This window comes from Mustela erminea, chromosome 19 (genome assembly GCF_009829155.1).
Source record: "Mustela erminea isolate mMusErm1 chromosome 19, mMusErm1.Pri, whole genome shotgun sequence".
In the NCBI taxonomy this organism is placed as follows: domain Eukaryota; kingdom Metazoa; phylum Chordata; class Mammalia; order Carnivora; family Mustelidae; genus Mustela; species Mustela erminea.
The window spans coordinates 5,003,158-5,018,878 of record NC_045632.1 but is presented as its reverse complement, the minus strand read 5'-3'; the positions used below and the strand labels follow the sequence as shown (position 1 = coordinate 5,018,878).

The 15,721-nt window shown below is 49.0% G+C and overlaps 1 protein-coding gene across 3 annotated transcripts in view; it reads right to left on the bottom strand.

The window, feature by feature from the left end:
* Window positions 1-496: 496 nt before the first annotated feature.
* Window positions 497-15,721, bottom strand: part of TRPM4 (transient receptor potential cation channel subfamily M member 4) — a 38,439-nt gene continuing 23,214 nt past the window's right edge. For 2 of the 3 annotated variants that reach the window (XM_032326022.1, XM_032326023.1), the window contains 9 exons: window positions 13,043-13,474; window positions 6,981-7,113; window positions 6,672-6,846; window positions 6,166-6,343; window positions 1,942-2,135; window positions 1,563-1,695; window positions 1,302-1,374; window positions 1,099-1,204; window positions 497-869 (listed from right to left, as the gene is read on the bottom strand). In XM_032326022.1, the coding sequence (XP_032181913.1) occupies window positions 865-869; window positions 1,099-1,204; window positions 1,302-1,374; window positions 1,563-1,695; window positions 1,942-2,135; window positions 6,166-6,343; window positions 6,672-6,846; window positions 6,981-7,113; window positions 13,043-13,474 (1,429 nt within the window). In that variant the 3' untranslated portion in view covers window positions 497-864. Of the gene's footprint in view, window positions 870-1,098; window positions 1,205-1,301; window positions 1,375-1,562; window positions 1,696-1,837; window positions 2,136-6,165; window positions 6,344-6,671; window positions 6,847-6,980; window positions 7,114-13,042; window positions 13,475-15,721 lie in introns of those variants that run through there. The other variant, XR_004281489.1, reaches the window with a different exon arrangement.

Below are 15,721 nucleotides of genomic sequence, written 5' to 3'. Positions count from 1 at the left end.
TACCGGTTTACTTTGTTACGGGTTTAGTTAAACTGCATGGATAATCATGCACATTTGCCTCAATTCCATGTGCGCGTGGCCTGCAATTTCCCACTAATTAGACTCTTTAAAGACATTTCTGCAGTTATCTACTCAAATCTGCATCATCTGTTCCCCTCTTGCCAAAGCAGATGTACACAGCTCCCACCCACCCCCACTCCAGGAAATAATTTGCTTATTATCACTGAGTTCTTTCTCCGCTGGAAAGTAGGAACGGGGCGGGGGGGGGGGGGGGGGGTGCAGACGGCTGGGATTTCTGTCCCACTGAAGTGAGAACCACCAAAACAGCGTACACAAGGGGCTGGGCCGAGTCAGACAGGCAGAGTGGACCTGGGAGCGCAGAACAGACGTGGAGATTATCTAAAATATGGCAAAAGACTGACCAAAGACCTCAAACACAGCCCCGTGGCAAAAGGATCTAGATACCCGCCATTTCCTCAGGAATCAAGCACTGGACTCACTCCTCTCAAATGGCTTTATTTCCCCAGTGTGGGGGGCTGCAGGTAGGATCTCTGATCCCTGAACCCCAGGACCCCACAGCCTTCTCCCGCCCAGCGGGCTGCGGCAGTGCCTTCAGAAGAGCAGTGCCTGGGCTCAAGGCTGAGCCTCCCATTGTCGGACCGGTTCTGGGAGGAGCTGGGCCTGGGTGGTTCCCGTGGATCAACACTCCCTGAGGGGGTCCTGACAGCAGCTCGCAGTGGTCCTCCGCCAGCGTGGGGCCCACGTGCAAGACAAGCCCACGAGGTGTAAGGGTCAAGGACCAGCTAGGACTTTAGGAGCAAACACTCCCTGTAGGGACGACTCCTTGAAGTCTGCCAGCAAGGCTCAGTCTGGAGGGAAGAGAGAACAGGTGGTGGGATGGAGAAGACGGCAAAACATGGGCGGCTGGCAAAAAGAAGGAAGCATGAAAAGCCCAAAGGAAACAGAGTGCACCCCAGGACAAGGGAAAGGCAGCGCACGGGAGAAAATCACTCTGAGATAGAGGAGCAAAAGCCCCAGAATGTGGGGTGGTGACCACAGAGGCCAGCGATAGGCACAGACGGACCCCACAATACTGACCTTTAGGCCCAGACGGGGCAGGTGGCGGCGGCCCCCCTGGAGGCAACAATGCAGAGCGGCTCAGGGCGTCAGCCACCCAGCCCAGGACTCGGCTACAGTGCTGCACCTGGGGAGCGGGAGGGACAGAAGGTAAGAGACCTCCCCCCCTACCCTAGCCCCCCCCACACACACACCCCACCACAGCCTGGCCCGGGAGTCCTCACCTCCTGCTCCAGCCCTTTCAGACGCTGCTCATACTCCCGGATCCGCCTCAACTGCTTCAAGGCTGTGTCCACCCTGCAACCACAACCACCAAGGGCATCAGGCCCATTCCCGCCGCCCGCTAGCCCCGCCCACCTCGGAAGCCCCATGCCCGCAGGCCCGCCTTCCTCCCCAACACTCTGGCTTCGCCCCACTCTGGCTCCACCTGGAGCCTGGCTCCTCTCTCCTCTTCCACCCTCCCCCCCAGGAAGCCCTGCCCTCACTTTTGCGACGTGCGTTTCAGACGCTCGGAGTCGCTCTCCCGCTTGTCCCGCGCGCGAGCCAGCAGGAAATTCTCCTTCTGCACCGACTCCCACGTCAGCAGCCTCCGCTCTGCTTCCTTGGAGAGGTAAACCCCTGGCAGGGGGGGTAAGGGCAGAGTCAGTGGGCCTGCCCCACCAAGGCCTCCCGCCGTGAGCCCGCTCAGACCACGCCCTGTGCAGGTCTAGGCCCCACCCTAATACTTAACACCTGCCCCCCTCAACACCTAATCCCTAACCACTCAGTGCTCCCCGACATCTTCCCGCAGCCTGTCCGTGCTCTTCCTTCTCTCCAGGGCCTGACCCCTGTGCTTTTCCCTTTCGCATCAAACCCCGCTCTCACGAAAATGTTCGATGACCGGGGAGGGCGGCAAGCGGGACCGACGCCTGCGTAGGTGCCGAATGAGGAGGCGCACGTGAGAGATGATGATAAGGGGCGGGGCCAGCGCCGGCCGAGAGTGAAATTCCCGGATGAGGCTGTAGCGCTGAGCCTTCCAATAGAGGTCGCTGTTTCCCTGTACTTTGCCGAAGGTGTCGCTGTGGGGAGGAGAGGTCAAGGGTCACCAGAGGTCAAAGAGGGCAGATGAAGGTTAGATATTAGACAATATGTTTTAAGACCAAGGCAGCAGGCCAATGTCAGAATCATTAAGGTCAGAGATATTACAGGATGCACTTAGTAGGAGCTGGATTAGGAGGGCAAAGAGATGTCTGGCATCAAGGGGAAACAGTGTCAGGAATTAGGGTAGAGGTTATAGACAGGCTCAAAAGTCACACAAATAGCTAAAATCAGAAATGAAAATGGAGACATCACTATGAACCTTACAGAAATAAAAAGGATTATAAGAGAACACTATCCCAACTGTACACCAAGAAATTAGATAACCTAAATGAAATAAATGGACAGATTCCTAGAAACACAAATTACCCAACTCAAGAAGAAACAGAAAATCTCAAAAGACCTATAACAAGAGATTAAATCACTCATCAAAAATGTCCCAACAACAAAATCCCAGGCCTAGATGTTGTTGTTGATGAGTTCTACAAAACATTAAATAAGTAAATAACACCAATCCTTCTCAAATTCTCCCAAAAAACTCCAAAAAAAGAGGAGAGAACAGTTTGTGACTCATTCTGTGAGGCCAGCAGCATTACCAACCCAGATAATGATAACACAAGGAAACAAAATTACAGACCAATAGTTTTTATGGATACACACGCAAATATCCCCAACAAAATACCAACAGACCTACTTCGGCTGCATAGTAAAAGGATCATATACCATGACCAAGTGGGATTTATCCCAGTAATGCAAAGGTGCCTCAACATGCAAAAATCAATATAATACACCACCTTAATAGAACAAAAAGAAAAAAAAACAACTACATGATCCTCTCAAGTGGCCGAGATACAAAAAGGCATTCGACAAAACCCAACATCCTTTATGGTTTAAAAAAAAATCAGATAGGATTAAAAGGAAAATTCCTCAACATGGGTAGAGGGTACTTATGAAAAACCTACGGCTAACATCATACTCAATGAAGAAAGACTAAAAGCTTTCAGCTAAAATAAGGAACAAGACAAGGATGCCCACTCTTACCACAGCTCTTTGTTGTTGTACTGAAAGTTCTAGCCAAAGCAATTAAATAGGAACAAGAAATTAAAGGCATCCAAACTGGAAAGGAAGACATAGAACTATTTCTACTCACAAATGACACGATCCTATATATCAAAAATCTCAGAGAATCCCAAGAAAGCTAATAGAGCAAATTCAGCAAAGTTGCAGGGCACCAGATCACCAACCAAAAATCAGTTGTGTATCTCTACACCTGCAGTGAACACTGCCACGTCTGCCAGCCAAGGACTGCCAGCAGTCTGCCAGCAGGGAACAGAGTCTCCTTCACAGCCCTTAGAAGGAACCAATCCTACCCATACTTTGGTTTTGGACTTACAGCATCCAGAACTGCAACGGAAAAGTTTCTGTTACTTAACACCATCCACTTTTTGTTACTTTGTTAGGGAAACCCCAGGAAACTAATACAATGGCTAATGGCCAACTAATTTTTTTAAAGATTTTATTTATTTATTTGTCAGAGAGAGAGAGAGTGCGCACAAGCAGGGAGAGCAGAAGGCAGAGGGAGAAACAGGCTCCCTCTGAGCAAGGAGCTCAATGCAGGACTTGATCCCAGGACCCTGGGATCATGACCTGAGCCGAAGGCAGACATTTAGCCAACTGAGCCACCCAGGTGTCCCTGGGTGACAAGTCCATTCGATATGGAAAAATAAAACAGTCTCTTAGACACAGAGACCTGGAATAATGGGATTTCGGCATGCAAAAAGAACGAAGTTGGACCCCACATCACATCCATATACCAAAATTAAGTCAAACAGACCAAGAAACTGAATATAAGAGCTAAAACCATAAAACATAGAAGTGAATATTACCTTGGATTGGGAGATGGGTCCTTAGATACGACATCAATAGTACAAATAAAAAACTTTTTTTTTTAAAGATTTTATTTATTTGACAGAGATCACAAGTAGGCAGAGAGGCAGGTAGAGAGAGAAGAGGGAGGAAGCAGGCTCCCTGCCGAGCAGAGAGCCCGATGCGGGGCTTGATCTCAGGACCCTGAGATCATGACCTGAGCTGAAGGCTGAGGCTTTAACCCACTGAGCCACCCAGGCGCCCCCGAATAAAAAACTTTTAAATTTTTGTGCATCAAAGGGGCTTATCAAGAACAGGAAAGGGGCGCCTGGGTGGTTCAATGGGTTAAAGCCTCTGCCTTTGACTCGGGTCATGATCCCAGTGTTCTGGGATCAAGCCCCGCATTGGGCTCTCTGCTCAGTGAGGAGCCTGCTTCCTCCTCTCTCTCTGCCTGCCTCTCTGCCTAGTTGTGATTTCTCTCTGTCAAATAAATAAAATATATTTAAAAAAAGAACAGGAGGGGCGCCTGGGTGGCTCAGTGGGTTAAGCCGCTGCCTTCGGCTCAGGTCATGATCTCAGGGTCCTGGGATCGAGTCCCGCATCGGGCTCTCTGCTCAGCAGGGAGCCTGCTTCCTTCTCTCTCTCTCTGCCTGCCTCTCTGCCTACTTGTGATCTTTCTCTGTCAAATAAATAATAAATAAAATCTTAAAAAAAAAAAAAAAAAAAAAAGAACAGGAAAAGACAACCAACAGAATGGGATAGGAGAACCTGGGTGGCTCAGTGGGTTAAGCCTCTGCCTTCGGCTCAGGTCATAATCCCAGGGTCCTGGGATCGAGCCCCACATCGGGCTCTCTGCTCAGCAGGGAGCCTGCTTCCTTCTCTCTCTGCCTGTCTCTCTGCCTACTTGTGGTCTCTGTCAAATAAATAAAATTAAATCTTTAAAAAAAAATCTTAAAAAAATCAAACACCAGTTCGCCCACTAGCTAGGGCTGCAGCATTGTTTTGAAAAGGAAAATAACAACTCATGGCAAGGCTGTGGGGAAATCCGAACTCTCCTACATCACTAATGAGAACAGAAAATGGTGCTTCTGCTGTCGAAGACTGTTCAGTTTCAAAAAGCTAAAGAGAATTGCCACAGCATGCCCAGCATCCTACTTTAGGAATATATCCAAAAGAAATAAAAACAGGGGCGCCTGGGTGGCTCAGTGGGTTAAGCCGCTGCCTTCAGCTCAGGTCATGATCTCAGGGTCCTGGGATCGAGTCCCGCATCGGGCTCTCTGCTCAGCGGGGAGCCTGCTTCCTCCTCTCTCTCTCTGCCTGCCTCTCTGCCTATTTGTAATCTCTCTCTGACAAATAAATAAATAAAATCTAAAAAAAAAAAAAAAAAGAAATAAAAACAGACTTGAACAGGTACATGAACACTAACGTTCAGTGCAGCATCATTTGAAAGAGCGAAGGGATGGAAACAAGTGAGTTTCAATGAACAGATGAACAGATGAGGGAACGGGATAGACTTGTACAATGGGATAGACTCGTACAATGGAATATTATTCAGCCATGAAAAGAGTACTGGTCCGTGCTGCAACTTGGATAAACACTGAAAACTTTATGCTAAGTGAAATAAGCCAGACAGAAAACGATAAATGTTGTATGAATCAACATACAACAAGGGGGGGCTGAGACTTAGAGGGGGGTACGTATTCATATACATGGTATGAATCTACGTATATGAAACCTCTAGAATAAGCAAATTCCTAAAGACAAAAAGCGGGCTCCAGGGGGCCAGGCGGGTCAGTGGGGAGCAGGAAGTTGCCGCTGGCTCATTGGGTACACACTGTGTGTCTGGAGCGATAACATTTTTTGGAAGTACATAGTGGTAGTGGTTGTAAAACATTATGAATTTAATTAATGGCACTGAATTGGTACACTTCAAATTGGCAAATTATATGTATTTTGTCACAAAAAAACATTTTTTTTTTTCATGTTCTGCCTGGGCTCAGAGAGAGGATCAGAGTTCACAGTCCAGGTCCGGGCAGTGTCTGAACTCTGGGACTAAAGACGGAACTGATTAGGCCTGGGTCTGGGTCAAGCTGGGACAGAAAGTCACACTGGGTGAGGTCAGGTCAGAGAGTAGTTGGGCCTCACCTGAACATGGCGATGAGCAAATTGAGCAGCAGGATGTTGGCCACCAGCAGGAAGATGATGAGGAGGAGAACCACCAGCCAGTTGGCATAGAGCGAGACGCAGGAGCCTGCCTGAGCCCCCAGCGGGCGAGCCCAGAAGCCCTGCTCCGATGAGCAGTTGACATGCTCCATGAGGGCCACTGTGAAGGGAGACACTCAGAGATGGGCCAGGGAGACAGAGACCAGAGAAAAACAGAAATTCAGAGGGGTGTGGGAGAAAGAGACCCAGAGAGAGGGAGACAGAATCCCAGAGAGAGACAGAGGAGGCGTCAGAGACCCAGAGACAGGGAACAGAGATATGAAGAGAAAGGAGACAGAGTCCCATAGAGATGAAGGGGGTAGGGGCTACTCAGAGACCTAGAGAGAGAGGGGGGCTGAGACTTAGAGGGGGGTACGAACCCCAGGGACGGGGAGCCCTGGGAGGGGGAACTCGAAGGGACGGCATCAGATCCTCTCATCCCTCCATACCGTCCATGTCCTCCTGGGGGATCTGCCCAAAGATCTGCAGATAGGGCCGGTAGAAGACGCGGCGCAGGACATTCGGGAGGTCACGATCCTGGGGCCTGAGGAGCCCCTCCGTGGCCACGCCGTAGGCAACCAGCCACACACCCAGGAAGAAGAGGAAGAAGAACACGTCCTTCATCTGCCGGGTGGAAAGAGACCAAGTCTGGACCCGCCCCCTGGAATGACCCTGCCCCTAGCCCCACCCATGCCCACACCTCCATGCCCCGCCCCTTTCCTCCTCTGGACCCGCCCACCCGACCCTGCCCCCCTCACCATCTTGTTCACGATCACGATCTTAGGCCCGAGTTGTTTGTTGACCGTGAAGATGTGCAGCAGCCGCAGCGTGAAGACCATGAAGTCGAGGCAGAGGACGGTGCGGCCCAGGTCATACAGGCCGGGGGTCAGCCTGCGGTGCAGGGAGATGCGGCAGGGCTCACTTAGGGGTCATGGGGTACAAAGGAAAACCCAGGTCTTCCCAACACCAGGCTTAGGGTGACCCCGGAGGGGCTGCAGCCAGGACCTGCTGATTCACTCCGGGTTTACCCAGATTTCACTGGCACCCGCTTAGGAATGACTACATAAATCAGGGTCTCGGCAAAGATTGGGGAGGCCTCTGTAACAATCAAGTCGGAAAACCCGCTGGAATATTTGTCCAACCTATAAAGGGGCAAAATAGAGTTCCAGCAAGTGAGTAAGCAGAAGACAGATGACCTCACGGGGAGAGTGGATAACGAGAACACGGTTCACAGAGGGAGGTCGGATGGCCAACAGCACCAGCGACCCCTATGGGGAAAATAAAACTGTATCCCTATTTGCTTCATCATGTACTTGAACCCTGAGTGGATTAAAAACCTAGAGTGAAAGGCAAGGGGCGCCTGGGTGCCTCGGTAGGGGTTAGGCCATGATCTCAGAGTCCTGAGAAGACACCCGCCTTTGGCTCTGTGCTGAGTGTGGCACCTGCTTAAGCTTCTCTCTCTTCCCCTCCCTCCCCCAACTCTCTCTCTCAAAAATAAATAAAAAATAAAGGTACTTAAAAAAAAAAACAAACAAACAAAAAAAAAAAAAACCTAGAGTAAAAGGCAAAACATGAAAATCTGAAAATACAGAATTTATTCATGAGCTTGACTGGATGAGATGTCACAAGACAACAAAACCTTCTACGCAAGTAATGTGTAAAACCACAACATAGGGAAAGACTGATAAGTTTGACTACTCTGAAAGATAAAATTTCCCTCCGTCAAGAGATAACATAAATACGATGAACAGAGAAAGGCAAAACTATCTGCCAAAAACGCACAACCTAAATTTGATCACAAGGGAACCTGAGGCAGACTCAAACAGAGGCAAGTCCTACAAAATAACGGGGCTGGCCTGTTCAAAAGTGTTAAGATCATAAAAGCTGAAGAAGGATCGAGGAACTGGGTTGGTTCCTGGGGTAGAAAAAGGACATTGGTGGGACAACTGGTAAAATTTAAGATCTCTTGGTTTTGATAAGGGAAGATGTTGACATCTGAGGATCTGGGTGAACGGTATAGAGGAATTCTTTGCACTGTTTTTGCCACATTTTTTATAAGTCTCTGGTTATTTCAGGATGCAAATGAAAAGAATAAAAGAATGTTTAAGATAATATACAAAAGTTTAAATGTTTAAGATAATATACAAAAGATGAGCTGCAGACAATGAGAAGGTATTTAAAACAAAGCCACCAAAAGGGGGGCGCCTGGGTGGCTCAGTGGGTTAAGCCTCTGCCTTCGGCTCAGGTCATGATCCCCAGAGTCCTGGGATCAAGCCCCGCATTGGGCTCTCTGCTTGGCAGGGAGCCTTCTTCCCCCCTACCCCACCTATCTCTCTGCCTACTTGTGATCTCTGTCTGTCAAATAAGTAAAATCTTTTTAAAAATAAATAAATAAATAAATAAATAAAGCCACCAAGAGGTTAGGGTGCCTGACTGGCTCAGGGGGCAGAGTGTGCAACTCTTGATCTCAGGGTTGTGAGTTCGAGCCCCATGTTAAATGTAGACATTACTTAAAAATAAAATCTTAAAAAGAAAAAAAAAAAAAAACAAGGGTTAGGAGAGAGCACCGACCCATCCATACACATACACAAGAGATCAACAAACACAAATGAACATGTATTTTCTAAAATGGCGGCAAGCCTATGAAAAGACATTGACAGACGGACAAGTGGTCATTTGCTATGAACAGATGTCCAAGCTAACTAGTAGTCAGGGACGCATAAGTTTTAAAACGAAAAGTCATTTTTACCTGTCAGAATGGAAAAAAGACAGAAAAAGATCTAAAGGTTAAATTGAGAGCTACAAAAGTTTAAAGATTGAAAATACCTGGTATTGTCTGTCAGGTGCGTCCTCAAGGGGCACCCTCTTACCCTGATGATGGGCGTGTATGTGGGCGAAGCTATTCTACAAGGAAACCTATCCATGTCAAGAATATATGTACCCTTGGGGCGTCTGGGTGGCTCAGTGGGTTAAGCCTCTGCCTTTGGCTCAGGTTGTGATCCCAGGGTTCTGGGATCGAGCCCCACATCAGGCTCCCTGCTTGGCAGGAAGCCTGCTCCCTCCTCTCCTACTCCCCCTGCTTGTGTTGCCTCTCTCGCTCTGTCTCTCTCTGTCAAATAAATAAATAAAAATCTTAAAAATAAAATAAAATATCACTGGTATTCCTAAAGCATGATAGCACATGGCTCTTTCATCTCAAAAGATACTTTTTCTTTTTAAAGATTTTATTTATTTATTTGACAGAGATCACAGGTAGGCAGAGAGGCAGGCAGAGAGAGGGGGAAGCAGGCTCCCTGCCAAATAGAGAGCCCAATGTGGGGCTCGATCCCAGGACCCCGAGATCATGACCTGAGCCGAAGGCAGAGGCTTAACCCACTGAGCCACCCAGGCGCCCCTCAAAAGATACTTTAATCAAAATATAAGAGAAACAGGGGCATCTGGGTGGCTCAGTGGGTTAAAGCCTCTGCCTTTGGCTCAGGTCATGATCCCAGGGTCCTGGGCTTGAGCCCTGCATTGGGCTCTCTGCTCAGCGGGGAGCCTGTTTACTCCTCTCTCTCTCTCTGCCTACCTCTCTGCCTACTTGTGATCTCTGTCTGTCAAATAAATAAATAAAATCTTTAAAAAATATATAAGAGAAACAGAAGCATAGTGTCCTGCAAAACTTTCTTATCTTGCTCTTAGAATAAATTATTCATGCTGAGTTACTTTGTAGCATCTCTAACAGCACAGAGGAAGCAAGCCTCTGTCAGGGGAGACAGGTAAGGAGGGAGTCACTGCTGTTAATGATCCAGATTATAAAACGGGGTGTCGGGACACCTGGGTGGGTTAAAGCCTCTGCCTTCGGCTCAGGTCGTGGTCCTGGGGTCCTGGGATCGAGCCCCGCATCAGGCTCTCTGCTCATCAGGGAGCCTGCTTCCTCCTCTCTCTCTACCTGTCTCTCTGACTACTTGTGATCTCTCTGTCAAATAAATAAAATCTTTAAAAAAAAAAAAAAACGGGGTGTCAGGTCCCTTCCGTCCTTGGAAATAGTCACTAGGTTGTGTCCACAAAGCTCTTTGTCTTCTCTCTTCACAGGAACAGTGTCCTAACTGCTAGGACTTTAAAAAATAATAATAATAATTGTTAATAAATAAAAGGAAAAGAAATTTCATCAGCTAGTATCTGATTATAATGTCATGTTACCTTGAGTAGAAAATGAGACTTTGTGGCCAGACTTTTGGCTTCATTTCTACCTCTTGAAGTTTAGAATTTTTGTCTCACTGCCTTATGAAAAGAATTCATTCATTCCTTTCATTCTGGCAAGGAGAAGTCTGCCTTGTCTGATCTTTAGCCAACAATGGTTGAAACCCCTTCTTCTGGAATTTGATGCCAGATTTTCAAAGACTAAGGTATCTTTGCAAATATCGATATGGAAAGCATGTCAGGACATATTAAAAATGAAAAAGAGGGGCGCCTGCGTGGCTCAGCGGGTTAAAGCCTCTGCCTTCGGCTCAGGTCATGATCCCAGGGTCCTGGGATCGAGCCCCACATTGGGCTCTCTGCTCAGCAGGGAGCCTACTTCCTCCTCTCTCTGCCTGCTTCTCTGCCTATTTGTGATCTCCGTCTGTCAAATAAATAAATAAAATCTTTAAAAAAAAAAAGGAAAAAGAGTTGCAGAAAAATACATGAAATATAATGTCCTTCATTTACAAAAGTATGTGTATCTGTCCATGTAAAAACACAGAAAAAGAACAAGCAGAAAATGCACCAAACTCAGCACCAAAGGAGAAAGTGGGGAGTCTTAGAGAGATGTGGTTTCCGTTGTGTGTTCCTCATTTCTTTAATCGTGTTCACTGAGGACATACTTCTGCATTTCTTTGGTAATAGGCTATATTTCAAAGATATTTTCTGTTGCTGGGAGATGAGCTAAGTATCTTTTTTTTCTTAAGATTGATTTATTTGTCAAAGAGAGAGCACAAGCAGGGGGAGCAGCAGGCAGAGGGAGAAGCAGGCTCCCCGGCGAGCAGGGAGCCCAATGCTGGGCTCGATCCCAGGACCCCGGGATCATGACCTGACTCGAAGGCAGAGGCTTAATGGACTGAGCCCTCAGGTGCCCCCAGACAGATGTGTCTTGAGGATTTTAGAATCTTTCTCGATGAAAGAGACTGCACAAGCCGTACCGAGAGCATCATTTGGGAAGGACTGAGAGTCAGGAGAGGATAAGGGAGGACTTCCAGAGATGGAGGCAGCAAAGCGGGAGGCCTCAAGGAAGTGTAGGTATTGGCTTGGCCAAGGAGAAGGGGGAAAAGTGTTTCAAGAAGGGGGAACAGCATGCGCAAGACCCGAAGACATGAATGCCAAGACCCAAAACATCCATGTTCCCAAGGGTGTTTTGACGTGCCCTTTGCCCTCTCTCTGGGCACCACACAGTATAATCTGGAAGCCACAGATGAAATGAACTAACATGACACAGGCCCGTCTTGGCAACAGGAAATATCTGAGGTGAATTCCTGACAATTTGTTTTTTATCAATTAGCTAAGAAGTAAGCAGAAACAGTCAGGTTTTTATGAACTAAAAGGTGAAAACATTCAAGCTTCCCCGGTGACACCTGAATCTGTAGGAGCGCCTGGCGGCCTCCTGGGCAGAGCCTGGGAACTCCAGATCTCAGAGCTGTGAGGTCTAGCCCCACTTTGGGGGTAGAGATGATTGAAAAGATTTTTTAAATCTTAAAAAAAATGTGAATCTAGGGGCTCCTGGGTGGCTCAGTGGGTTAAAGCCTCTGCCTTCAGCTCAGGTCATGATCCCAGGGTCCTGGGATCGAGCCCTGTATGGGGCTCGCTACTCAGCAGGAAGCCTGCTTCCTCCTCTCTGCCTGCCTCTCTGCCTACTTGTGATCTCTCTCTCTGTCAAATGAATAAATAAAATTTTAAAAATAAATAAATAAAAATTAAAAAATAAAAAAATGTGAATCTATAAAATTTGACCCAGGAAGACAACCCGAATGACATTAAAGCCAGAATGTAAAATTCGCAAACACAGAACCTAGATTTTGGCAAAATTCAATACAGACAACACCAATGAAGAGCCAAATATTTGTTGTTCGATGCACCCCAAATAATAATTAACAAAGTTGAAATAATTTTAAAAACAAACTGAAAAGGACTGAAATGAGTTTCACTGCCCTGGGATAAAACTGGTCCAGGAAGTTTGCGGAAACTGGGAACCCTTCCCTTGGTTAAAAGCTCATCCCACTGGTCACAGTGTTATGATTACGAGGTTAACCCGGATTATTACTGCAATCCACTCGGAGGAGCTGGAGCCTGGATGCAGAGAAAGGAGTGGGGCGCGGGCCTGCAGAGCTGGGCAGGCCGCCACTGGGCAGCGCCCTCAGGACTGGGTGCGGGGGTGCGGGGCAGCCCTGGGAGGCAGGCCTGGCAGCTCAGAGAAGAAGGAGCCTCGTGGGGACAGACCAGAGGCCAGAGGCATCCTGGAGGCTGGGCGGAGGGCCGGGCGGGAGACGGGGACAGAGGCGGGGGCAGAGCGGGGAAGGTGAGTGTGGCGCCCCCGCCTGGCCGGGAGTCTGGGGGAAGACTGTGCTTTGCGGGTGCCACCGCGGGGCCAGGTCGGGGGACCAGAGAAAAGTCCGCCAACCTGCAGATCTAGAAAAACAGCAGCCGCGGCCCTAAAGCCCGGTACCCAGGTGTGAGCGAACTGCTCGTTGACCCCCCAGAGGCGATGCTGTCGATGAAGAAGGAACTTTGGTTTGTGTTTCGGGATGGAAAAGCAGGGTTGGCTCCAGCCCAGCAGGGGGCGGGGGCGGCAGGTGGCGGGGACACTCACCGACAGCCCACGCCCAGGAGGAAGCAGGTGAGGGCCACCAGGTCGCACTGGTTCCAGGTGTCGGCGAGGTAGAGGCTCAGCCGGCGGCGCAGCGGGGCCTGCTGGGGGCCGGGCCCCGGCCCCCGGGTGGCCAGGCTGCCCCAGCCGCCGCCCAGGCCCTGGCGGAACTCCTCGCAGAGCAGGGTGAAGGCCCAGAAGTAGAGCAGCAGCTCCAGGGCGCCGGGCGCGCCAGGCTGGAAGTCGACGAGCAGCACCCAGGCGAAGAGCAGCAGGAAGAGGAGGTAGCTGACGACGTTGCCCATGAAGGCGGTCACCGGCGCCCCCCAGAACTGCGGCCAGCGGCGCAGGCGAGGGGGGCACCCCCGGCAGCAGCCGCTGCGCCTGGACTGTCCCAGCACCTGCACGGCCTTCTTCTCCCGGGGCTCTGCCGGCCTGGGGGGAGGGGGAAGGGAGGAGGCTCAGTCTGACCTCTGAGCCCCTCTTCACTGTCACCAAGACCTCTCATCTTTCACATCTGACCTCTAACCCTGCCTGTACCTGAAACCAAATCCCAGGTCAACCATCTCCTTGACGTTTGACCCCCTATATCTAACCTTTGCCCTCTAAGATCTCCTTCAGGCAAGACTGCTGACCTTCCACCTCTGACCTTCTCCACCCTCCAACCTCTGGGGCCTTGGAATGACCTCTGACCCTGGTCTGGCTTCTGACTCCGAATCCCTCTTCTTGCATCTTCACAACCTCTGACTCTGACCTTGGACCATCCACCCGACCTCCGACCCCCTCACTTTCATGAGCTTGGCTCCTCGGGTTTGAAAGCCCCTGCCTGAGTATTAACGTCCGCCCCACAGATTCTGATGTCAGATCGTCCGGCCCAGGCTCCCTGTATATGACCTCAGAGCGAGCAGCCATATTTGGCTTCTGGATTCTGACCTTCTTAATCCGCTCCCCTCTCTGACCCTTCTTGTCCGAGCTCTGATCCTCTGTCCCAATTTCATCCTGACTCTTCATTCGGACCTCAAACGCCAAAATAAATAATACACACGATAACAAACTCAACCAGCTAACGGGAAAAGTAAACTGGCTTGGGGAGGCATCTTCTTCTCATAAACCAAGCAGAAAGATAACAACCCCAACGTGTAAACAACCCAAATGTGCCTCAACTGATCAAAGGTGCATCAGCCCAAACGGGTCCGTGAAATGTGGTCTATCCATTCAGCGGAGTATTATTTAACGCTGAAAAGGAAGGGCGTACCAATGCGAGCCACAACTTGGAGCGATCCTGAAAGCAAGATGCTAGGTTAATGAGACCCATCAAAGAGGACCACACGGTGTGTGGCTCCATTCATACACCACGTCAGGAACAGGGAAATTCATTGAGACGAAACTCTCCATAACGGAAGTTATTGGCCACTGAGGGTGGGGGGAGGGGAGGAATACGGAGTGACCATGAAGGGGTACAGAGGTTCTTGTGATGGTGACAAAAATGTTTTAAGATGGATTGTGGTGACAACTGCACAGTTCTGTGCATATACTAAAAACCACTGAATTGTAACACCTTAAATGGGTGAACTGAATAATATGTGGATTTTATCTCAGTAAAGCTGTTCTCAGGAAAACAAGAGGAGAGTATTATAAAAGCTAAAGAAAGTGCGATGCAGAGAGGACAGAAAGTTCCCTAACACTGAGGGAAAACAGACCTGGTATTTTACGTTTCACCCTCTGCAGGGCCCTGGAAACAAGAACGTGTGGTCAGAAAACTTCCTGCCATCTGCCATCTTGAATCAGGCACAACCAGGCCTCCCAGACTCCGGGGCCCATCTTGAGCCTCTCTGGGGAAGGATCCAGGAACCTGTCCTTTTACAAAGCTCACCATGGAGGTGGCGCTCCCCAGCAGCTAAGAGCACTGCTTCAGGAACAAGATCTGGGTTCAAATCCCAACTCTACCACCTACCAGTCACATGAGCTGAGGCAAATGACTTAGTGCCTTGGTGATTTCAAATGTGAAATGGGGATGATAATAGACTCTACTGCATAGGGTTGTTGAGAAAATTAAATAAGCTGTTTTTCAAAAGGATTTAGCACACTGGCTACCCTCTGTAAGTGTTCTGTAGCATCGGCTGTCGTCACCGTCACTGTCATCATCATCATCATGTAAAAGTTGGGAACTCCCTGGGCAAGGACATCATGATTGGTCCTGACACTAGGGACTTCTAGCCAGCCTTTTTCAGTGGTCCCAACTCCTTTCTCAGTTTTCTCTTCTATCCTGACAAACATATTGTATTCATTGTGCGTTGTCTCAGAAAAACATGTTTGCATATATGTATCTCAATTTGACTGCTCCTCGAGGCATGTAGTGGGTCTTACAGACTTCTGGCTTCTGACCATGATTTGAATAGTTACCTGAAACATTTTTCTTCTGGAATATTGGGGGCCAGGGTCCTTTCCTTTTCTTACTACATCACTAAAGTAGAGAAGGAAGGTACAAGGAGGAACATAAATGTGGGCCTCTCCTCCCTTTCTCCACTACCAGAGATTCAGACCCTGATGCTCATACCCACCACTCAGCAAGATAACTGAGACATGGATCAATAAGAAACTCCATTAACTGACTACTTACTACATGCCAGACGCCATGATGCATTCTCCGCATTCTCTCTCGGCTGCTCCCCCAGGCGCTGG